Raw genomic sequence first — 22,807 nt, forward strand, 5'->3', positions numbered from 1 at the left:
CCTGAAATGTCATCTCTCTTGTCCCGTTGGGATCACCTCCTCCAAGAAGCCACCCTTATCCTGTTGAAGTCCCCTTCTCAGAAAACACACACTTCCCCCATCTCAGACAACCTCTGCGTTTAAATAAACAGTTAACAAACACTAAACTTCCCGTGTACTTGCTTCCTCAGCCCACCAGGGGGCCTCCCAGCTCCAGGCCTCAGCCCAGCTGGTCCCTAATGGCAGCCACTCCCTCTCCTATGAATCCCAAGAGGCAATCCGGGCAACCTTCTGGTTCCTACACAGTTTCCCCTGCTGATGATCCTACAAGCAAAAAGACCCACATCTAAGAGGAGGGAAGGCAGGGCAAGAACAGTTGCCAAGAGGAAGTGGTTCAGGCACAAATGGACTTAAATCGGAATATTCCATTGATAGGGCGCCTGGGTGGCTCGGCTGGATAAGATTCAGACTCTTGATTTCAGCTCATGTCATGATCTCACCGTTCGTGGGATCAAAGCCCCGCATCAGGCTGTGTGGGAACAGGCCAGAGCCTGCTTGGGATTCTCACTCTCCCTCTCTTCCTCTCCCCCGCTCACACTCTCTCTCTCTCAAAATAAATAAACATTAAAAAATATTCCATTGATGGCTTATCATGATTAGGGGTCTCTTGCCGCAGAAACCACCCACAGTTGCAAATCCAACATAAGCCATCACTGAGAAGTCCTAGCTTCCCAATGCTAGCGTGTCAGAAAGAAAATTAATCTACATTCCCCCAAACCACATTAGGTCACTGCTCTTCAAACGCTGACACAACAAAACCCCACATTATTCCAAAGTCTGAAAAGCAAACACATATTTTGAAATTTTAGAGGGATTTATACGAAAATAGTAAAAACTACGACGTTTTTCCCACCTGGAAACTAGCTATATGATCTCCAAATTGGACATCTGTTTTTTGTAGTTTTTCTAAGAAATAACAACCGTGGGCCAAGTTTTTAGAAGAAAACTATATTCTTTCAAAGAAAATGAAAATATTCTCAAAGGAAAAACTTAATTTAAGTCAAATCATACGCTTTTGTCGTGGAGCCCGATACAGAGTGCTTTCCTGCAACAGGTGTTCTCCCTGCCACGGGGACAGGGCGCCCTCTCGTGGTCTCTCTCGACCGAGCCCTGTGGCTGGAAATTTTGCGTGAGAAGGTTCTTTTCCCAAGGCTGAAGGATGGCGAGGGGAAGGGGGCCGAGGGGGAAGCGGACCCCAAGCCAGGAGGCAGGGATGGGGAGACCCGGGCGGGATTGTGGCTGAAAACACCCTTCAGAATTCCGGTGGCCAAAGGCAGGGCTCCTTTGAGGGCCCCACTCCACAAAGGTGTCATTCGTCTCCCCCCTCCTGTGACCCCGCCCAAAAAAGGACACCATTCCCGCCCACCAAAGGCGCTTATGAGACACACAAACACGCGTGCCCTCCGCCAACCGCCACCTGCCAGACCACCCCTGCCCCGAGGAGCGATCCTTCAGGCGGAGCCCCTTTTGAACAAGGAAACACTCCCGCCCCCAGGCCAGTGCGAGGAGGAGGAGGAAGGCGGCCCGCGCCCCTGCTCGCGACGGCGGCGTCCTCAGCTGGTGCCCCACGGCAGTCTGGGAGCCCGCCCGGGGCCGCGGGGCGCAGCAGCCCCGGGAACGCAAGGCCGGCGTCGGGGGGCGAGGGGGTAGGGGCTGGAAGGAAGGGAGCGGCCGGAGGAGGCACAGACGGTGAATAAATAGAAGCAGCTACGCCGCGGGGCCGGCCCCTCGGACAGCAGCTTGGTGGCACGTGGGTGGGGGTGGGGCGGAAGCGCGGCAGCGGCGCCCCCCCGTGGGACACAGAGCTCCGACTCCGACCGGGTCACCCGTCCCGCCCGGGGGCGCTCTCTGTCGCACACACGCACGCACGCGGGGCCGCAGCGCGGGCTCCTTTCCCGGCTCAGAGCTCCGTGACGTGCACCGCAGGTGAGGGGAGGGGCCCGGGCCTGAGGCGCCGCAGGTGGCAGCGGCGGCACAGCAGGTGGCCGTCCAGGGGGTAGCAGCGGCGTCCATCCTCCCCACTCAGCTGCAGCCCGCAGTCCTAGAGAAGAACACAGCCCCAACCCCAGAGTGAGCGAGGGCGGGGGCGCCTGAGAGTAATGGGGCGGGGCGGATCTGTGGGGCCCTGTGCAACTTGCAAAGGGCTTTGACTTTGATTGGGGGCGGGGGGCAGACAACAGACAAGGCAGGCCAGGGATCTCTGAGAGAAGGGAAACTAGAGGTAAGCCGTACAACTGCCCAAGTTACTACCTGAAGGGATTGTCCAGGCTGCCCAAAAAGGGCCCAGGGGTCTTCTTGAATTGCGAATTTGGGGAGGCCAAGGCAATTAGAAAGCTCAGAGTGGAGTATCAGGAAGGAGAGAGCTACATGTGCCAATGACTCCCAAATTCCTACACCTGCAGCCAGAGTCTTTGAACTCCAGCATGTCTAGCTCTCGGGGGATCCTAATAGACACCTTCCAACCCCCAAACTGCCACATTTAGTCACTGGCCGAATCCAGTCCCTTTTACTGCCTGACCTTCACGCAACTCAGTTTACCACCCCGAACCCAGGACCACAACCTCGCCTCCAACAACCTCCTCAGGGAACCCCAGCCACCCTCCCTCTTCCTCCATGCATTCTCTGATGGCAAAGAGCACCCTTTCTAAAATCCTCATGCCTCATGTCATCCTTTTGCATCATTCTCCACTGCCCTCAGAAAAAGCCCATACTCTTCAGCTCATATATAGCCTTATGTCCCCAGCTCCTGCCAACTTCTCCAGTGACACAAAACAACACGTTCACCCTCACACCTAAGCACATTCTGCTTCCACTGCCTGGAAGTGCCTTTCTTCCTGTGTCCTTGGCTAACTCAGTCATTTTTCAAATCTTAGCTTGGGTGTCAGCTCCTCCAGAAAGCCTCCCCTGATTCTCCAAGGCCTCCTATGTGCTCTGACAAGCCCTATAGGCTCCAGCCCTGCCTGAGTGCTCATCGCTGCCATAAGAGTAGGGACTCTTTATTTTGTTCTCTGTACATCCCCAGCAGCCCCACATGCTGTAAATCCTCAGTAAATATTTGACTGAATGAGAAACTGAATGAGAACATATCTTGGGGAGGGCTCTCTAGGGAGGACAGGGAGAATGGGGACATAAACAAGGAGGTGGGTCCACAGAACACCTAGAGGAAAAGGAGGTCCATGTGGAGGGGGACCACAGTAGCCACCAGCCCTCCAGGAGGGCCCAGGCTCACCTCACAGTGGTAACACTCCACATGGTAGTCTCTGTCCATGGACACCACACGGATGGTTGTCTCACAGCCCTGGAGGAAGAGATGGGGTTTTGCACACAATTGTGTGTAGTGCACACACCTACACAACACGGTCTTGCCATGGCAGGTGTGCATTCACGCCCACGTGAGCACTGGCTTCAGTGCTTCCGCGGGCAGAATGGCATCAGCAGGTGCACAGGAATGGACGTCCTCCTGCAGCTACACCCAACTGCACGCACACACACGTCCATGAGGGCCGTCACACAGGTGTCAAATGTGTGTATACGTGTTCTCTTCAGTTCTTTGCAGTCAGGAAAGACCAGAGCCAGTCCGGCCTCCCCAGGCACGGCAGCTTGGGGCAGAACCAACATGTGTGGGAGACCCCATGCCAAGAGAGGTGCACCACCCGATGGGGTCTCCTGCATAGACTGCATCCTCCTCTTGTGTGCTCCTCCCACCACCTCAGCCTGCAGAGCTAACAGACCCAGGGGGCGATCCTTACATCCGTGGGCAAAGGAGCTGAGGGCCACCGTTTCTCTCTAACTCATGCAGGGACACGTGCACCCTGCGTGCATGGCCACAACGCAACCCTCGGCCCTGAGGGATATGGGGCGGGAGCATCCGCATCCCTCCCACAGGGGCCCAAGACCTGGGGCCAACCTGGGGCAGAGGCCAGGCTGGGCCAGACACCTGATCATCTCCAGGTGAGTGGTTCCTACCTGTGCAGGGAGGATAGGACGGGCACAGGAGGCACATTTCGGTGCAAAAACCCTGAAGGAATAAAGAAAACCAGAAGTGACCAGCTGCCAGAGGCCGAGGGCCCAAAGGCAGACCCACCCACAGTAGCCCCATGACCTGGCCCAAGCGTCAGAACCCCTTTCCTTGTGTGGACACACTGGTGTGGGAGCAGCCTCTGCGGTGCCTTCTTGGCCTTTTAACTGGTTCCCAATTCACTTCCACCCCATCACCTCCTCCAGGACGGCTTCCGTTTCTCCCTACCCTCTCCCTCACACTTCCTGTGAGTTCCCTGCCCCCTAACATCCAGGTTTGGGCCACCCCTAGCTGAGACCCCTGCAAAGCCTGGCTCCACACTGAGTACCAGAGATCCATGCGGGGCACCAACCCCATGCAAGGCTGTAGCACAAGACCAGAACTCTGAGGGCTGGGCCTAGAGCCACAGCTGGGGAGAATGGACTGGCCTCTCACATGGATACCAGACAGGCAGGAAAGGGACTCTGCAGAGACTCCCAAGCCACCACCCCAGGCAGAAGAGGCCAAACCTGGCCCTGGGAGCAAAGGGATAGATGCTGGGTGGGGCAGCGAGGAGGGCCCCCACCACTAGGAGGAGGGGCGCATGCAGGTAAAGGCGGGGAGAGGAGAGAGATGGCTGGTAGCTGAATCACCCAAGAGAGGGTTCAAGGCAGAGAGCCATGCTTTGCCCCAGCCGCTGAACACACAAGGGGAGGCTGGAAATAAAAAGGCCAAGAATGGAGAACACAGACAGGCAGGCTGGAAAAATGCTTCCTGGGGAGGCAGGAGAAACAGCGGGAGTCACACCCGCCCCCACAGTGCTGGCCACTCACGTGTGATAGTCTCTGACGCAGTAGATGTTGTTCTCCACGTCCACAGTGAAGGGCACCCCGTCCAGGCACTCGTTACACACTGAGCACCGGAAGCAGCCTGGGTGGTAGGACTTCCCGAGGGCCTGCAGGATCTGGGGGTGGGAGGCACTGAAGGGTCAGTGCAGACGGAAGGCTCAGCACAGCCCCCAGAAGAGGCTCTGGCTCTGAGCCCTCGGCAGGTCTGCAACAGGTGAAAGGGTGGGTCCTAAGACCACCCATGTCAGAGGGGTTCCAGGAGGCTGGGGGAGGTTCTCACCATCTCCATGATGAGGTGTCCACACACACTACACTTGTCGGCTGTTTGCTGGAACCCAGAGTACTGAGAGGAGACCAAGGATCCAGGATGTTGTGTGACAGAGGGGCGGGCACTCCCTGCCCAGCCAGCACCTGCCTCCTGGGCCCAGGTCTCCATGGGCAGCAGGAGGGTCCCCTCCCCTCCCCTGGCACCCGCCAGGGCCCAGCTCTGACTCACCAGGAAGTCCTCCTGGCAGTACACTTTCTCACCCACGTTGTAGAACGCCTTCCCTCGAAGTCGTCTCCCTGCAAGGGTGAGTATCGAGAAGGGGGTCCTTGGGCCGCTGGAACCCGGGGATGGGGCCCCTGCTTCCATGTCTCAGGACTCTCCTCCAACAGACGAGAAGCAGATTATGGGCAAATTTTAACATTTCCCTTTCATATTAGGCTACTACTGTTATAATGATAAATCTTTTTAAAAGATTAAACAGCGGTGCCTGGGTCACTCAGTCAGTTAAGTGTCTGACTTCGACTCAGGTCATGATCTCACGGTTTGTGAGTTCAAGCCCCACATCAGGTTCTGTACTAATAGCTCAGACCGTGGAGCCAGCTTCAGATTCTGTGGCTCCCTCTCTCTGCCCCTCCCCTGCTCACGCTCTGTCTCTCTCTCTCTAGAATAAACATTAAAAAAAATTTCTTTTTTAAAAGATTAAACACACTGACAGGTTGTGTTAAGAGGTTGTCATTTTAGGGGCTCCTGGGTGGCTTGGTCGGTTAAGCGTCCAACTTCGGCTCAGGTCATGATCTCACAGTCTGTGAGTTCGAGCCCCACGTCGGGCTCTGTGCTGACCGCTCAGAGCCTGCAGCCTGTTTCAGATTCTGTGTCTCCCTCTCTCTCTGCCCCTCCACTGTTCATGCTCTGTCTCTCTGTGTCTCAAAAATAAATAAACGTTAAACAAAAAAAAATTAAAAAAAGAAAAAGAGGTTGTCATTTTAAAATATATTCACATCAGGGGTGCCTGGGTGGCTTATTCGGTTAAGTATCCGACTTCGGCTCAGGTCACGACCTCACAGTTTGTGAGTTTGAGCTCTGCGTCGGGCTCTGTGCTGACAGCTCAGAGCCTGGAGCCTGCTTCGGATTCTGTGTCTCACTCTCTCTGCCCCTCCCCTATTCACGCTCTGTCTCTCTCTCAAAAGTAAATAAACATTACAAAAATAAAATGAAATGAAATGAGATGAGATGAAAATAAAATAAAATAAAATAAAATAAAATAAAATAAAATAAAATAAAATAAAATAAAATAAAATAAAATAAAATAAAATAAAATACGTTTGCTTCAGGGGGACTCAGAGTAGACATTCCAGAATGAACTGTCATCATCCATGAACATAAGAAGTACAACTCTCACCAGGTAACAAAGCCCCGGTGAAAGAGGTGTCCTTGTCAAAACAAGAGCCTCAGCAGACCCGGCACAGCTATTAGAGGCATCCCGTCAGGAGAAACCCCACAGTGCCTAACCAGGAACGGGAGGGAGCATCCTCCCTGTGATAAAGGGCCCCAGTGAGAAACCCTCAGCTGACATCAGACATAATGGTGAAATAGTGGCTGCTTTTCCCCTTAGGGTTCAGCATTGGACTAGAAGCCCTAGGTCGTGCAATGAGATGGGTGAAAAAAAATAAAAGCTTGGAAAGGAAAAAGAACTATCTTTAATCAGGATGTGTAGAAGATCATAAGGAATCTACCAAAACAAACAAACAAACAAGCAAACCCTACTAGAAGTAATAAATGAGTTTAGCAAGGTTGTAGGACAGGTGGTCAGAATATGAAAATCAAATATATTTTTATATTCTGGTAACAAATGATTGGAAAATGAACGTACAGTTTTTAAAACAGCATTTATAATAGCATCCAAAGAAAAACAAAAACCTGTAAAATACTAAGAGGTAAATGTAACAAGAGATGAGCCTGCCCCTCACTCTGCCAAACCAAACTTTGCTGAGAGAAATTTCAGAAGACCTACATGAATAGAGTGATAAACCATTGCTGGAAGATAGCTCTCCATTGGGTCTCTCACATTTCTGCACATCTTACAGAGGAATGGCAGCTTTCATTGTGAATTACCATCCCAAGGACATTTGTGGACCAAACCACTTACAAACCAGACATTGTGGGGCGTCTGGGTGGCTCAGTTGGGTAAGCATCCAACTTCGGTTCAGGTCATTATCTCATGGTTTGTGGGTTCAAGCCCCATATTGGGCTCTCTGCTGTCAATGCAGAGCCCACTTCAGATCCTCTGTCTCCCTCTCTCTCTGACCCTCCCTCTCTCTCTCTCTCCCTCTCTCAAAAATAAACATTAAAAAAAAAAAAAAACACAGATAGCTATCTCCCTCTGAAGTAGAAAGCAGGCTTGTTTGGTGTCCAATATAATACAGATGCTGTGTTCCTCAGAAACAAGGGTCAGAGAGCTTTGCTGGCAGCCCATTATAAAACATCAGGGTTCCCTAAACTCAGGGTTCTCTAGCCATGACACAGACACAGACCCAGACCCACTGCATGTGCGGCATTCACCTGGGTCACTCTGCGTCACCCCCGTGGGACTGGTGCAGAATGATTCAAACGTGAAGCTCATCCTGCCTGCCGTGCTCTGAGCCCCTGCCCCCAGGAGGCTCATGTCTTCAGTCAGCATTGGTGACACAGTGGCAGATAAACTTACCAGCTTGCAAGTAGGGAAAAAAAACCTCAGTCCTTGACAATCAACTTCAAACTTCAAATATTCTGATATCAGTTCTCCTCAAATTGATCTATATATTCAATGCCACACAATTAAAATCCCAGCATTCTTATTTCTTTTGTGGAAAATGACATTCCAATTCTATTTTGGTTTTCTTCTTTCAAACCCTTGTGCTGAGGGCTGACTTCCAGTTCTAAAATTCATATAAAAATACAAAGAACCTAGAATAGCCAAATAATCTTGCAAAAGATCAACAATGCTGGAAGACTTACCCTACCTATCTTAAAACTTAAAGTAATCAATACAGTGTAATATGGGAATAAGGAAAGACAAAAAGATCAGTAAAACAGAAGAGACTGCAAAAATAGACCCATAGATATTTCAATAAACAAACAAGTGGGAAAGCAAAGTCTTTTCAGCACAAGGTGCTGGAACAACCGGAGGAAAAAAATCAAATATGGAAAAAAAAATGAAACTCTATTCCTTGCCTCATACCATACACAAAAATACAATACAAAGTGGGTTATCTACCTCAACATAGAAATGAGAAACTTAAGGGGCACCTGGCTGGCTCAGTCAGAAGAGCATGTAACTCTTGACCTCAGGTTGTGATTTTGAGCTCCACACTGGATGTAGAGATTACTTAAAAGTAAAATATCTAAAAGATTAAAAAAAAAAAAAAGAGAGAGAGAGCGAGACTTAAAGCTTCTAGAAGAAAACATAGGAGACTATCTTCATGACTTAAAGGAGGACCAAAAATTTTTAGGTTACAAAAACAAGAACCATAAAACAAAAAAAAATTACACATTAAATTTCATCAAAATTTAAAATTTATCAAAAAAGTGTATCACTAGGGCGCCTGGCTGGCTCACCCAGAAGAGCATGCAACTCTTAATCTCAGAGTCATGAGTTCAAGCCCCACATTAGATGTAGAGATTACTAAAAGAAATAAATAATAAACTTAATTAAAAATATTATTCATACTGGGGCGCACGGGTGGCTCAGTCGGTTAAGCGTCCGACTTGGGCTCAGGTCATGGGTTCATGGGTTCGAGCTCCACGACAGGCTCTGTGGTGACACCTCAGAGCCTAGAGCCTGCTTCTGATTCTGTGTCTCCCTCTCTCTCTGCCCCTCCCCTGCTCACACTCTGTCTCTCTGTCTCTCAAAAATAAATGTATGTAAAAAAAATTTTTTTTAATATTATTCATACATTATATATGAGTATATGAGTTATATATGAGTATATGTATATACTCAGAATATACATATCCTCACAACTAAATAATTTAAGACAAGTAACTCTCAGTTCAAAAGCTGAACAAAAGACCTGAACAGACTTCATAAAAGAAGATATAAATGGTCAAGAAGCAGACAAAAAGATGCTTAACCTTATTAGTCATCAGGGAAATGCAAATTAAAATCACGAGATACCACTTCACACCCATTAGAATGGTTAAAATTAAAAAGACTAAAATATCAATTGTTGGCAAACACGTAGCAGAACCCAACTCTCTAACATTTCTAGTGGGAGGAGAAAATAGCACAACCCCTTTGGAAAACAGTTTGGCAGTCTCTTATGAAGTTAAACATACACTTAGCCTATGACCCAGAAATTCCACTCCTTGGAATTTACCCGAGAGAGAGAGAGAGAGAGAAATGAAAACATTTGTCCACAAATGACCCATACGAGAACGTTCACAGCACAATCTATTATCTGTCAATAGTTGCACAGATCAACAAACTGTGGCATATTCATACAATAAAATCTTACTCAGCGATAAAAAGGAGGGTGCTACTAATATACAGCTTAAAAAAAAGAGACATGCTTAACGACAACAACAAATCAGTCACAAAATAGTATACATTTGACTTCATGTATATGAAGTTCTAGAACAGACAAAACTAATCTATGGTGGTAGAAATCAGAACACTGGGGGGTGCCTGGGTGGCTCAGTGGGTTAAGCGTCCAACTTCATCTCAGGTCATAGTCTTGTGGCCCATGAGTTCAAGCCCTGCATCAGGCTCTGTGTTGACAGCTCAGAGCCTGGATCCTGCTTTGGATTCTGTGTCTCCCTCTCTCTCTGCCCCTCCCCCGCTTGCACTCTACTCTCTCAAAAATAAACATTAAAAAAAATTTTTTTAAATAAATAAATAGAATATTCCCTGGGGAAATGCACCTTCAACACAGACATCAACAAATTCCCACAGACTGACTTTAAAAATTATACAGTTTTTATATCAAAAATTATAAAACCATGTGAAGAAACAAGGTATCATGACCAAGAGTGAGGAGAAACAATAAACAATTGAAGTGGGACTTCAAAGACATCAGATATGGGGACAATTAGACACAATACAGAATACAAACATGTAATACACTTACAAAATAGAAACAGATGTCCAAAACATGAGATTACAAAGACTTCTTGGACATTAAAAGCAATAACTGAAAACAAATTTAAAAAGGTAAACTGGACTTTACTGTGACTTTCTTTTCATCAGAAGACATCAATAACAAAGTAATGAAGCAAGAATAGGTTAGGAAAAGAATTTATAACACATATATCCAACACACAACATGTATCCAAGGTGCACAGAGAACTCGCACAAAGCAATTTAAAAAAAGTCAAACCACCCAACCTACAAATGGGCAAAAGACTTCAACAGGCATTTTTACAAACAAAGGCATTCAAATGGCCAACAGAGGGGCACCTGGGTGGCTCAGTCGGTTAAGCGTCTGACTTCAGCTCAGGTCACGATCTCGCGGTCTGTGAGTTCGAGCCCCGCGTCGGGCTCTGGGCTGATGGCTCAGAGCCTGGAGCCTGCTTCAGATTCTGTGTCTCCCTCTCTCTCTGCCCCTCCCCCGTTCATGCTCTTTCTCTCTCTGTCTCAAAAATAAATAAACTTTAAAAAAAAAAAAAAAAAGGCCAACAGAGACATAAAAAGGTGTATGAGTTTTCACTTCTCATCCAAGAAATTCAAATTAAAATCTCATTAATAGGGTGGCTCAGTCAGTTAAGCCTTGATTAAACCTTCCCACTCTTTCAGTGGGAAGTCGGTTAAGCCTTCCCACTCTTGATTTCAGCTCAGGTCACAATCTCACCCATCGTGGGACTGAACCCTGGCTCGGGCTCTGTGCTGGCAGCACGAACCTGCTTGGGATTCTCTCTCTGCCCCTCCCCTGCTGCGGCACGAGTGTTTTCTCTTTCTCTCAAAAGAAATAAACTTAAAAAAATAAAATAAAAAATAAATAAAATCTCATTAATATACCATGCCACCCCCACTAGAATGAAGACAGACAATGCTGGTAGGAAGGAGGAAAAACTGGAATTCTAATACATTGCCAACAGGATAATAAATTGCTTCTACTATGGGAAACTACTTAGCAGCATATATTGAAGCCACACAGATGCTACTCTAGGACCCAGAAATTCCACTGTTAGAAAAATAAATACAAATGTCCATCAATGGACACAGACGCAATACTCATAAAAGGTTTATTTATAATCCCCAAATTATGGAAACAGCTCAAAAGTCATGTGCTGATGACTGGGAAGGGGCATCAGGGACTCTTACGGGGTGATGGAAATATTCTACCCTTTGATCTGGAGGGTGATTACATGGGCACGTAGACATGTACAAATGTATCAAGCTGGAATATACTCAAGATGAGTGTGTTTTCAATCTTGATAAAAATGATCAAAAATGTTGAGGCAGAGTTGAGAAAAGAAACAAAAAGAACTTCTAGAAATAAAAAAAAAAAAATTCAATCACTGAAATAAAAAACTCAATGAAAGAGTTCAATAGGAGATTAAACACAGTTAAAGAGAAAAATGAATGGTCTGGATTTTAGCTTTCAGGAGACAGATCTGAGGAAATTAAACAGAATGAGAGGCAGAGAAGTGCATAATATGAGGGAGAGGTTAAGAGACACAACAGAATGAGAAAACCTAATATTTCTAATTTGAATTCTAGAAGTAAATAATAGAGAGAATGGGAGAGAAGCAATTTTTGAAAATAAAATAGCTGAGATTTTCCCCAAGTTGGAAGTCAAAATGAATCCCAAGCAGGACAAATAAAAGAAAACCGAGAGCCACACACATCAGAGTCAAACTACAGAAGAATACTTTAAATTATTTGTCCTTTTTTCTAATTGATATGTGAAAGTATTTTAAATATTTAAAAATTTTTAACTATTAAATATTTGCTGGAAAATAATCCTTAGAACTTCTGCATGTGGCAGTATATGGGTTTTTTTTTTATGTTTATTTATTTTTGAGACAGAGAGAGACAGAGCATGAATAGGGAAGGGTCAGAGAGAGAGGGAGGGAGACACAGAATCTGAAGCAGGCTCCAGGCTCTGAGCTGTCAGCACAGAACCCAACGGGGGTTTGAACTCACACACCATGAGATCATGACCCTGGCTGAAGTTGGATGCTTAACTGACTGAGCCACCCAGGTGCCCCAGTATGTGGTTTGTTTTATCAAATGCTTCATGGGGTCTTTTAATGAACCAGGGGTGGGTTGTTGTTTTTTTTAATGTTTATTTATTTTTTAGAGAGAGAGTGCACGAGCAGGGGAGGGGCAGAGAGAATCCCAAGCAGGCTCCCCACTGTCAGCATGGAGCTTAATGTGGGGCTTGAACTCACAAACCGTGAGATCATGACCTGAGCTGAAATCAAGAGTCAGACGCTTAACCGACTGAGCCACCCAGGCACCCTAAAAATAAAATCTTTTTTTTAATGTTTATTTATTTTTGAAAGAGACAGAGAAGGACAGAGCATGAGTGGCAGAGGGGCAGAGAGAGAGGGAGACACAGAATACGAAGCAGGCTCCAGGCTCTGAGCTGTCAGCACAGAGCCTGACGCGGGGCTCAAACTCATAAACTACGAGGTCGTGACCTGAGCCCCAGTCGAACACTTAATCGACTGAGCACCCAGGCGCCCTGTAAAAATAAAGTCTTAAAAAAAAAAAAATGCTGAGTGAAAATTGCTTCAAATTTGGAAATCTATTCACAAACTCTGAAGTAAGTGTGAGGGTAGAATCAAGACATTTTGGACACAGCAGAATTCAGAACACTGACCTCCCAAATGCCCTTTCTTAGACAACGACAGCAAAATCTTGTGGACATTGTTCCACAGCTTTGATTCTTCTCTTCTCCTCCAAGATGCTTTCAGTATTCAGCCTTACCTCAGACAGCCTGCTGCATTCAAGGGAAACCTGAATCCATTCCCATTATCCACAGGCGGGCTTGATTAGTATAAACATAACTCCTCTTCCCTTATTATGGCATTGGTTCAGAGACTCAGGCAAGTCAGTCAATCAACCATAGCATTCAAAACAACCAAATAAACTGGTTCGGGAATGGATGTGTGAGATACTCTGGCCAATGACATACAAGGAGATATACGCCAGGTGCTTTCTGGAAAACAAGCTTCCAAAAACATAACCAGAAGAGATGCCCTCTCTTCCTCCAGACTAGTGGTGTGCCAATGAAAGTCTCAAGCTGCCTCAGACATTTCACCACCATAAGAGAAGGTGCCCTAAGGAAGACACCAAACCCAAGGGAAACCCAGCCAAGCTATTCATAGGGCCTGAGACACTAGATCAATCTCAGCCTGAAGCCAGCCCAATCTCTGGGCTCCCAGTTCACTGAGCCAAAAAATATTCTTAGAGGTTAAGCCTCCTCAGCAGTTTCTCCGTTATCTGCAGCTAAAAGCTGCCAGGAAATAGTGGATTCAATGCAGGGAGTACACATGGGAAGGCACAGAATGAGCACTCCACAAGGGTCCCAGAGGGCAATGAACTCAGAGTAAAGAGAGGTGAGAACCTCCCAATAGAAACTCTGCAGGATGCCTCATATAATGGAGCCTCTGGGGAGGCGGGAAGTGAAGCTATATAAAGTAAGCCAATACAAGGTGTGTGTGTGGGTGGGGGGAGGGGGGGGCTAAAAAAAAAAAAAAGAAAAAATGCAGGAAAAGTAAAAGACTATAGGACAAAAAGGGGGTGTAATCACAGTATAATTCCTCGCTCTGCAGTGGATTTTTAAATAGTCAAGGAAACATAAACCTGGTTTACTGACTTAACCACAGTTTACGATTAAAGTACACTGAGAAAACAGGAGAGAAGAGAAAAAGGCGGTGGCAGAACCTGTTCCTCAGCTGTCACAGCAAAAGTGTCAGTCAGTCTAAAAGTGCTACATCAAGAAACAGCACGGTATGCTTGTTACAGATACGGAGGTGTCTTCTAGAAGAAACTGCCAAAAAATACCAAGTGGCTGCCTCTGGGGAATGGGACCAGGAGTAGAAAGGTGAGTGGTTTTTTACTCTTGCAAAAAGAGCTTGTCAGCACTATCTGACTTAACACAGTGCATGTATTACACTTCCACAGGATAAAACATTGACGTGTTTAGTATAAATTAATGAAAGATATTTGCTTAGGGGCAAAGCCTCAAGGGATAGTAGTAGAATCAAGAGAGCAGATGTATTAGGTTGGTTAGATAATGGTTACTTTTTTCTTTTCGTAACTTTGTCTAGGTTAAATTACAACATTTATAGCTTATGTATGTAAGTATAGCTTATGTATAGCTGTATGTAAACTTGGGAGAAAAACTAAATTGCAGGGAAAAGACCAGCCCCACACCCAGGCAGGCAGAAAGCACAGCACTAGTTCCATGCGCCCCACGCAGGCAGCCAGGAGACATCAGTGCCCTGCACAGGACGGAGGCCCCAAAGCTGGGTGAGGGGCCTCCCTTCCCGGTGGCCACCAAAGGCGCCGGTTCCACACCTCCCTCCCCAGGGCCCAGGACATCTTCCCAGGCGCGTGGACCTCCCAAACAGGCCAGGCCTAGGAGGAAAGGCACTACAATTCAGCCTCCTCCACACTCCAGCCTGGGCCAGAGCAGGGTGGTCCATCAGCTTGGGACTTGGGTGCAAGAACATGGTGCAAGAGGGCCGGGGAAAAGGATACCTACCACAGGAGTCGCAGGTGAAGCAATCTGTGTGATACAGGCTCCCCATTGCCTGGCATGCCTGCCTTGCCCCGTAGATGCCAAGCCCACACTTGATGCAAATACCTATGGGAGAGACGCAGGAGAGAGCCCAGGTTAGCACCATGGCTGTCCTAATGCTGCCTAACCCTCAGCGAATAAACTTCCTGAGCCTTCAGTTACCAATGGCTGACCTGGCGACAATAATGGTATCTGGGGGTTTGTTGATGTTGTTTCAGGATTCAGAGGTAAGCAGAGCACCGGGCACAGAGTCAGGGCTAACTGATGCCATCCTTGCCATCAAAATATTAATGACACGTGGGGGCACCTGGGTGGCTCAGTCAGTTGAGGGTCCAACTCTTGATTCTGGCTCAGGCCATGATCTCACAGTTCACGGGTTCAAGCCCCGCATCGGTCTCTACGCTCACAGTGCAGAGCCTGCTTGAGATTCTGTCTCCCTCTCTCTCTGCCCCTCCCCCCGCTTGCTCTCTATCTCTCTGAAAATAAATAAAAATAAACTTAAAAAAATATTAATGACATGTTTATATTAGAAAGTCATTCTGGGTCCCTTCACCGGTGACCTGCTCTTGGACTGAGGGAAAATCCTTTCTGCGGTCTGTGAACCAGAAAGAATAAAGACCACGCAGGCACACCCACCCCAGCCATGCTTTCCTCATCTGTGTCCTAAGGTGAATTGATTCTCGTTTGATCGGCACAGCGGCCTTGCTGGCCTGCCACATGCCCCACAGTGTAGCTGCTGGAGACTCGGCAACACGCCGAGGAAGGCACGCTCAAGGAGCCTCTGTTCCAGCGGAGGGAGACAGACGACAACAGGTAAATGAATAATATCTCTGGTGGAAACAAGTGTGTGAGTTTTAAATTAGGGTGGTGAAGAAGGCCCCAGTGACCAGGTGATATCTGAGCAAAGGTCTAGAGGAAAGAAGGGAGGAAGTTGCCATGCAGGCATCTGGGATTACTGGTAGAATTGGGGATCACCCCTACCAGCACAGGGTGGGGTGCCCGGCAGGCAGGGGAGGGGTAGTAAGGAAAAGGGTGACCAGCAACGCCAGGGGTAAGCCCGGCACTAGTCCCGGGGATTCCCTGGCCAGCCCTCCTGAAGACCCAGAACATGGGCGGCCAGCCCAGACATCAGAAGCCCCCCTCACAGTTACCCGGGATCTCCTGTACTCCACAGGGCATGAAGACAGGCTCCACTGGCCCTTGAGACCCTAAATCTTCTGGATGCTCCGGGACATGCTCCCTCACCCTCTCCCTCTCCCTTTCTACCATCTCTCTCTCTCTCTCTCTCTCTCTCTCTCTCTCTCTCTCCCTAACATTTAACTATGGTTGAGCCTCTTCCCCATCAGCACCACGTCAAGAAAATCAAGTCAAGAAAGAAAGCTCAGTCCACATTCAGCCATCTCCTAACCGTGCACACCTCCAGACCTCCCATCCCAAACCTGTTAGCCGTGGGACCAGCTCCTCCTCTTTCATGTCCAGGCTATGACCCACACCTAGATTTCTGGCTCTTCTCCCTTCCCAGCTCTGTTGGGTACTTCCTGCTCAGTCCTGGGCCTCCCATGCCTGGGTTTTTTTCCCCAGGGGAGGGAGGGCCAGCTCAGATGCCCTCAAAACCAGATAGGAAAGTAAAGGTGGCTGGTGGGGACCCAGAATGGAGAATGGAGAACAGCAATTATTCCATACTGAAATTAATTACTAACTCAAATGTTTTGAGTATGCAGAAGGCCAACATGCCTGCAAGTCTCCACACGTGGCTGTCCCATGGCTCCCCGGGCAGTCCGGCCTGCTGCAATGGCTCAGCCTGCGGAGGGCTCCTGGTGATCTGCCCCAGTCCACACCTCTCTCCTGAGTCACTGAGCCAGCTCCCAGATGGCCTCAGACCACCGCAGGTCTAGAACAGAGCTCTGGATTTCCTGCAAAACTGCTCTTGCCTCAGCGTCCCTGCTCAGGAAACGGCACCTGTGCGTAGCTCGGTTTCAGGGAGCATCCAGGTCCACCCTCCTTGTCTCCTCCAACTGTGAATCTCAGCAACTCTGTTCCCTAATTTTGACTTCATTCCCTCCCCTCACTCCCACTGGCCTGATTCAAAGTCATCAAGTCTCATCCTAAAGTCCGTTTCAAGAGTGTCCTCAAGGCATCCCCGCCTGGCCCCCAATAATCCATCCCACAATCTGCAGCTAGACTTCCCTTTGGCAAGTAAAAATGACCTACCCCCTCACCCTTACTCTTGTCCATCAAGTCTGAAAACCTGACCTCACCTTCTTAAGTTACCACAATCCACAGTGAAGAGTAAAAGTCAGTTTTCCACGGGAAGCAGGACAGGAGGTGGGGCAAGAGGAGAGGCTATGACCTTGTATGATGATTAGCTTTTGGTTCCGTTTGCTTTTTTTTCTAAATACATGCTTTCGTCTCTTTAATAAAAAGACACTGACGAAGGAGATGGAGTACGCACGAAATTCAGGGAGCACAGCGTTTCGAAGAGAGGGGACTCCACCTGTGGGATGGAACAGTGAGACCAGGCCACCGAGGCCTGGCAAGCACCTGCGCCGGGCCGCCACTAGGGTCCAGCAAGAGCTGGCTCAGTCCCCTGAGGGGAGACAGATGGCTGAGGGGAGATGGGAGGCGGGCAAGCAAAGGCGATGCCAACCAGACACTGGGATGGGAAGAGGTGGGCATGCCACTGAGACTTTATGACCAAGCAGGTGTGGCTTTGCTTTTTCCTTGCCATTTTTTTTTTTAAGAAAGACCCTTTCATTAAAGACATATTTATAACCAAAGAAAAAGGTCCAGTGGAAAGAGGAAAGCTGAAGATTGGAGGAGGTGGGGGTTGGAGGTGGGATGACCCTGATCCTCAGATCTAGACGGGGATCTGATAATAACAGGCAGCCTGCAACGGCTGACCTCAGTTTTCTCAGCAAAATAGAAAGCAAGCTCAGGGACCAGAGGGAACAGAAAGATTGTTGAGGGAATAAAAGAGGGAACTGACCAAGGCTTAGGGCGACGGGTGGCACCCAGAAGATCACAGAGGTTCAAGACCATCAACGCCTATTGGTACAGCAGCAAAAAAGGGGGGCAGCAGTCCTGGCTCAGAGTCAGAGTTCTGCAGGGCAGAGGTGATTCAAGGAATCAGAGGTCCTGAGACCAAGAGGCAGAACCGAAGCGAAACAAAACCAGGGTGTGGCCTTGGGAGGAGGTGGCTCAAGAGAAGGCAGGGAGGCCACCAAAGTTCAAGAGGTTCTGGAAGTCTGAGGCTATTGGCTGGCTCCCAGCAGCGGAACTTGGTGAGGAGAGATGGGAAAGTTCTAAAGCCATCAATGAACGGAGAGAGGGACCCGGAGGTCAGCAAGTGCCAGGGCCAAGGAGAAGGGGTGGCCCAGAGAGGAAGACCCACTCTGAGGATGTGGTATAGCAGACATCACTTGAGCTCATGCTACCTGTAGACTTCCTTTTGCAAAACTGTGTATGATTCAAGTTGAATTGTATGAAATTGCCACTTCTACGGCTCCGAAAGGTCAAATATCAGCACTAAGTTATCAGCAGTTCAAGCAAATAGTTGCCCATGTTTTTAAAAATTAGGAAAAGGTTACCCAGATCTGGCTTCTCTTGGGAAAAAAGGTGTACCATTGCTCACCTCCCACTCCTGGGTGGATTCAATGGGCCCTTTCGAAAGGATAAGCCACCAGCTTATGCGGTCTTGTGCGGTCAGCCCTTCACTCTCTCCCTGCCTGCTTGGGTCTGGCCACCTCAGCTTCGCACACAGATACGTGAGTAACCTCAGAGGCTCACAGAAACCACCCCGACGTGGGCCCTGTGGTTCCCCGGGGACAGGAGACAGGCAGTCTCCCCCAGAGAGAGCACTGGAGGCGTTCTCTTCAGAAGCCCACCCCAGCTTCGGCTCCCGGCACCTACCGGGCTCGAGAGGCCAACAGCTTCCTAACTCACCTCCATGCTTCCAGGCCATCTGACAGCAGCCACAACACCTACCAAACCACAAATGCTCACCCCCATGCTCCCAGATGAGCTCAAAACTCTCCTGCGTGTCCCTCCTAAAGGCAGACCCACCCTGTGGCCCACGTAACCCCTGGGCGCAGAGTAGAACAGTCCACATCCTCACATGCCTCCTTTGGCCCACATTCTTCCTTCTGCCTGGAATGCCCCCATCTAGCCTGTCACATACAGCCTCCTCCTCTCTCAAGATCCAGTTCAGGGCGGTCCTGAGCTGCTAGCTGGAATGAATGCATGAAAAGATACAAACCCCAGGACAGCCCAGTCCTGCCCAGCAAGATAACCACCCCCACCCTCACCCCCTCAGAGCCAGGTGCCTCTGCCTTCCTGCTTATCAGTAATGGAGGGAGGGAAGCCCCCTCCCCAGGCCGCCTCTCAGAACCTCCAGCCTCAGTAAGAGGCCTCCGAATAATCCAAAGGACTAGGGATCAGGAGGCCGGGGGGCAGACTGGGAAATGGAGGCCGTAAGAGACTGGTGGGCTTTGAAATGCTGTGAAGCAGGATTCCCTTTGGAAACAGCCCGCATACACCACACAGCCCAGGGTGTGGTGTGGTGGGCCTCAGGGTGGGCGTCCCCTCCCTCACACACTCTGCCCCCTTGCCACTGCCATTACCAAAGCTGCAGGTCAGGCGGGTCCGGCGGTACCCGGCCCACCGCACCTCTCTGCTCCTGTCCACTCCCCACACTCCTGGGGGGGAACGGGGGCACCAGTCCCTACAGTGCTGGGGTTGCCCGGCTGATCACGAAGCACAGTGCAGGAGGAGCAGAGGCACGTGCCAAGGGTTAAGAAGAAATGACCCGAAAATGGCTTATTGTGCCTATTGGCATGACTTTTTCTTAAAGGTAAGGCAGTGAGTGCATCAACTCACTTTGCCGGAACCCCTTCTTAGTCCAGAGACCTACAGTCGAAGTCGCGGCTGTAAATAAACCTCGGACCCTGCGGTTCGCACTCACACACCCTCTGCCCAGCCCCACGGAGACTCGCTTTTCTCACCCCGGCCCACCCCGCGCTCTCCCCCGGCCGAGCCACGGCCAAGCTCGCTCACCGAAGTAGTCCCGCGCCGTGCGCGCCTCCAGCGCCCGCTCCAGCTCGCGGGTTAGCGCCTCCAGCCGTCGCTCCGCCGCGCTCGGGCCGCCCTCCCGGCCCGCGGGCAGCTGCAGCGAAGGCAGGGGGAAGGGGGCCGGCCCCGCAGGCTCCGGGGAGCGAGCCGGCGCCGGGCCGGCGCCGGGCAGGAGCAGGTCGGCGTAGGCGCCGGCCGAGCCGCGGGAGCCGAGACTGGACACGCTGGAGCGGGCGCTGCCCACCGACGGCGGCCCGGGGCAGGGGCGCGGGTCCGAGCGGCCGGAGCGCGGGCTGCCGTGGCGCTGGTCGTAGCCCAGGCTGATGCCGCTGGAGCGGGCGCTGCCACTGCCGCCGCCGCCGCCGCCGCCGCCGCCGTCGGAGCCCGCCAGGCTGGCCCGCGGGCTGCCCGCAGGCTGCGCGCTGAGCTCGGGGGCCGCCGCGCGCCGCGGGCCTCGCTCCCCACGGCTCAGTCCGTCCGCCCCGGCCTCGGGGCCGCCGCCGCCGCCCTTCCCTCTGCGGCCCAGCGCCTGCGCCGCCTCGTCTCCCGGCGCGGGCCGCGCGCCCCGCCGACCCCGGCCTGGAGAGTCGCCGCCCGGCTCCAGCTCCCGCAGGGCCAGCCCGGCCAGGAGCAGGGCCGCCTCGTCCGCGGCCGCCCGGGAGCGCTGCATGGCCCGGCCCGCCGGCCCTGGCGCGTCACCTCCGCCTCCGCTTCCCGCCGCGGCTCCGGCCGCGCCGCCGCATCGTCCGCCCCAAGCCCGGAGCCCGCCCCGGGACCCCTGGGCGCGAGGCGGGGCGGGGCCGGCGCCGGGCCGGGGTCGTTCCGCCGGCCACGCGCGGTCCGGGGGCCGCGGCGCTCCGCTGAGTGGCGCGCGCGGCGGAGGAATGCGCGCTCGGAGGCGCCGGGCCGCGCCCCCTCCTCCCGGCCGCCGCGCGGGGGGCGGAGGGACTCCTTTGTGGGGGCAGGAATGCGAGGAAGGAGACGGCGCTGCGGCCTCTGGAATGCGGGGGGAGTGGCGGCGGCGGCGGCGGCGCGGCGGTGGCCGCGCTTCGCCGAGAGCTCGGAGGGGCGCGGAGGCTGGGCCTGGACGCCGGGGCGTGCAGCTGGGAGCTGGCCTCGGCTGTGGCGCCGCGGTGCGCCCGGGGCCGTAGGGCCTCTGGAAAGGTCCAACATTCCCGCGGGCTGAGCTGGTGGCGGCTCCCCCAGTCCCGGCCGGAATAAGAAATACGAGCAGTTGACAAACGGTTCCCACATCCTCCCATCTCACTAACCAGCGCCGCCACACTTTCAGGCGCTGGGCCGGACTAGTTCAGCCCAGGGCCCAAGCGCTGCGCCTGCCCCAGGACCCAGGAGAACACTGCGTCGCGTGCAGATGCGCCCCCAGGACCTCGAGTGACCCCTCGACCCCCACCCAGCCGGTCCCGGAGCCAGCCAACCGGCTGCGCATCGGTTTCAGGAGCCGCCGACTACTTAGTGGGGAAGGGGCCGAGTGCTGGGAGCCAGGGTTGGCTGGGGACAGGTCGCAGGCCCCCAAGGCCAGGCCAGGCCGGAAGCAGGCCTCAGGCTAAGCCAGTGGGCTAGTGAGCCCCAGATGTGGCCACCGCAGGCAGTCACGAAGAGCTGTGAGGACACTCCCTTTTTCCAGCACCTGCGTTCAGGGGCCCCGGGTGAGGCACCAAGGAGGCTCCTGGAATCACCTGCGCTGCCACAGGTACTGGGACGGAGTGGGGCCTCAGGGACCACATTGGGAGGGAGGAGGAGTGAACGAGGGCTAACTAGTGCTTTGTCTCCCCAAAGCACAAGCTACCGAGTTCTTGTCCTTGTATATTTCAAACAGCTGGTAGAGAAGAAAAGCAAACCATCATCTGTCAAGACCTGGTGGATTCAGGAAAACGGAAAACGACCTTGAGTGGAAGACTTTTCACTTTTGCAGGCACTCCCTGCTCAGAGCATTTCAGGAAGGTGCCCACAGTGTCGCTGGGCGCAGGGAGCCTGCATGGGGAATTGTGTCGGTGCAGACTGACCAGGGTGTCCGGCCTCAACATTGCTGAGGAGCGCCATTCTCCTCAGTTGGCGTTTGAGCAGTGTCTTCCCCAGCAGTTCTTCCCCAGCACCTCTCAGATCTTGCAAAAATCCAACCCACCCGGTCACCCACCGCCAGCCAAGCTCACGGTGTTGAGGGCAGGTACACGTGGATGCACGTGTTTGGGGGAGCAAATATCTGGAGGGTATCATTGCATGAAAAATGATCTCCACTCTGAGAAAAGCAAATTAAATCAGCAATGAAGTATCACATTTCACTGACCACGTTACTATTTAAAAATGGACGTGGTGAAACTTGCATATATTTTACTGGTATGAGTGTCAGTTGGCACATCCTGTCAGGAAGAGCAATTTGGTGGTATTAATGGTGTCATACACAAACAAAAATACTCTATGCAGTAATGTTCCAAGAAATGTTTTTTTTTTTTTATTTTTTAATGTTTATTTATTTTTCAGAAAGCACAAGTAGGGGAGGGGCAGAGAGAGGCAGACAGGATCCAGAGCCTGCTTTGCACTGACAGCCACAAGCCTGATGTGGGCTCGAACTCACAAACCACAAGATCATGAGATCATGAACTGAGCCGGAGTCGCTCAACTTGGGGCACCTGGGTGACTCAGTCGGTTAGGCATCCGACTTTGGCTCAGGTCATGATCTCCCAGTTTGTGGGTTCAAGCCCTGGAGCCTGATTCAGATTCTGTCTCTGTCTCTCTCTCTCTTTGCCCCTACCCTTGCTTGTGCTCTCTTTCAAAAATAAATAAACCTTAAACAAAAACAACAAAAAGATCCTCCTCCTGTCTCTCCTTGTAATCTGGC

At 51.1% G+C, this 22,807-nt stretch overlaps 1 protein-coding gene across 1 annotated transcript; it reads right to left on the minus strand.

The window, feature by feature from the left end:
- Nucleotides 1-611: 611 nt before the first annotated feature.
- LOC122208980 (WT1 interacting protein) lies at nucleotides 612-20,652 on the minus strand. The gene is made up of 8 exons (XM_042920485.1): nucleotides 19,936-20,652; nucleotides 14,848-14,949; nucleotides 5,381-5,448; nucleotides 5,165-5,227; nucleotides 4,870-5,000; nucleotides 4,006-4,057; nucleotides 3,269-3,337; nucleotides 612-2,080 (listed from the first exon to the last, which is right to left on the minus strand). Exons 1-8 carry the CDS (start codon nucleotides 20,618-20,620, stop codon nucleotides 1,940-1,942), a joined length of 1,311 nt encoding a protein of 436 aa, XP_042776419.1. The 5' UTR covers nucleotides 20,621-20,652; the 3' UTR covers nucleotides 612-1,939.
- Nucleotides 20,653-22,807: the final 2,155 nt, after the last annotated feature.

The sequence above is a fragment of the Panthera leo genome, chromosome E2 (genome assembly GCF_018350215.1).
Source record: "Panthera leo isolate Ple1 chromosome E2, P.leo_Ple1_pat1.1, whole genome shotgun sequence".
NCBI classification, from domain to species: domain Eukaryota; kingdom Metazoa; phylum Chordata; class Mammalia; order Carnivora; family Felidae; genus Panthera; species Panthera leo.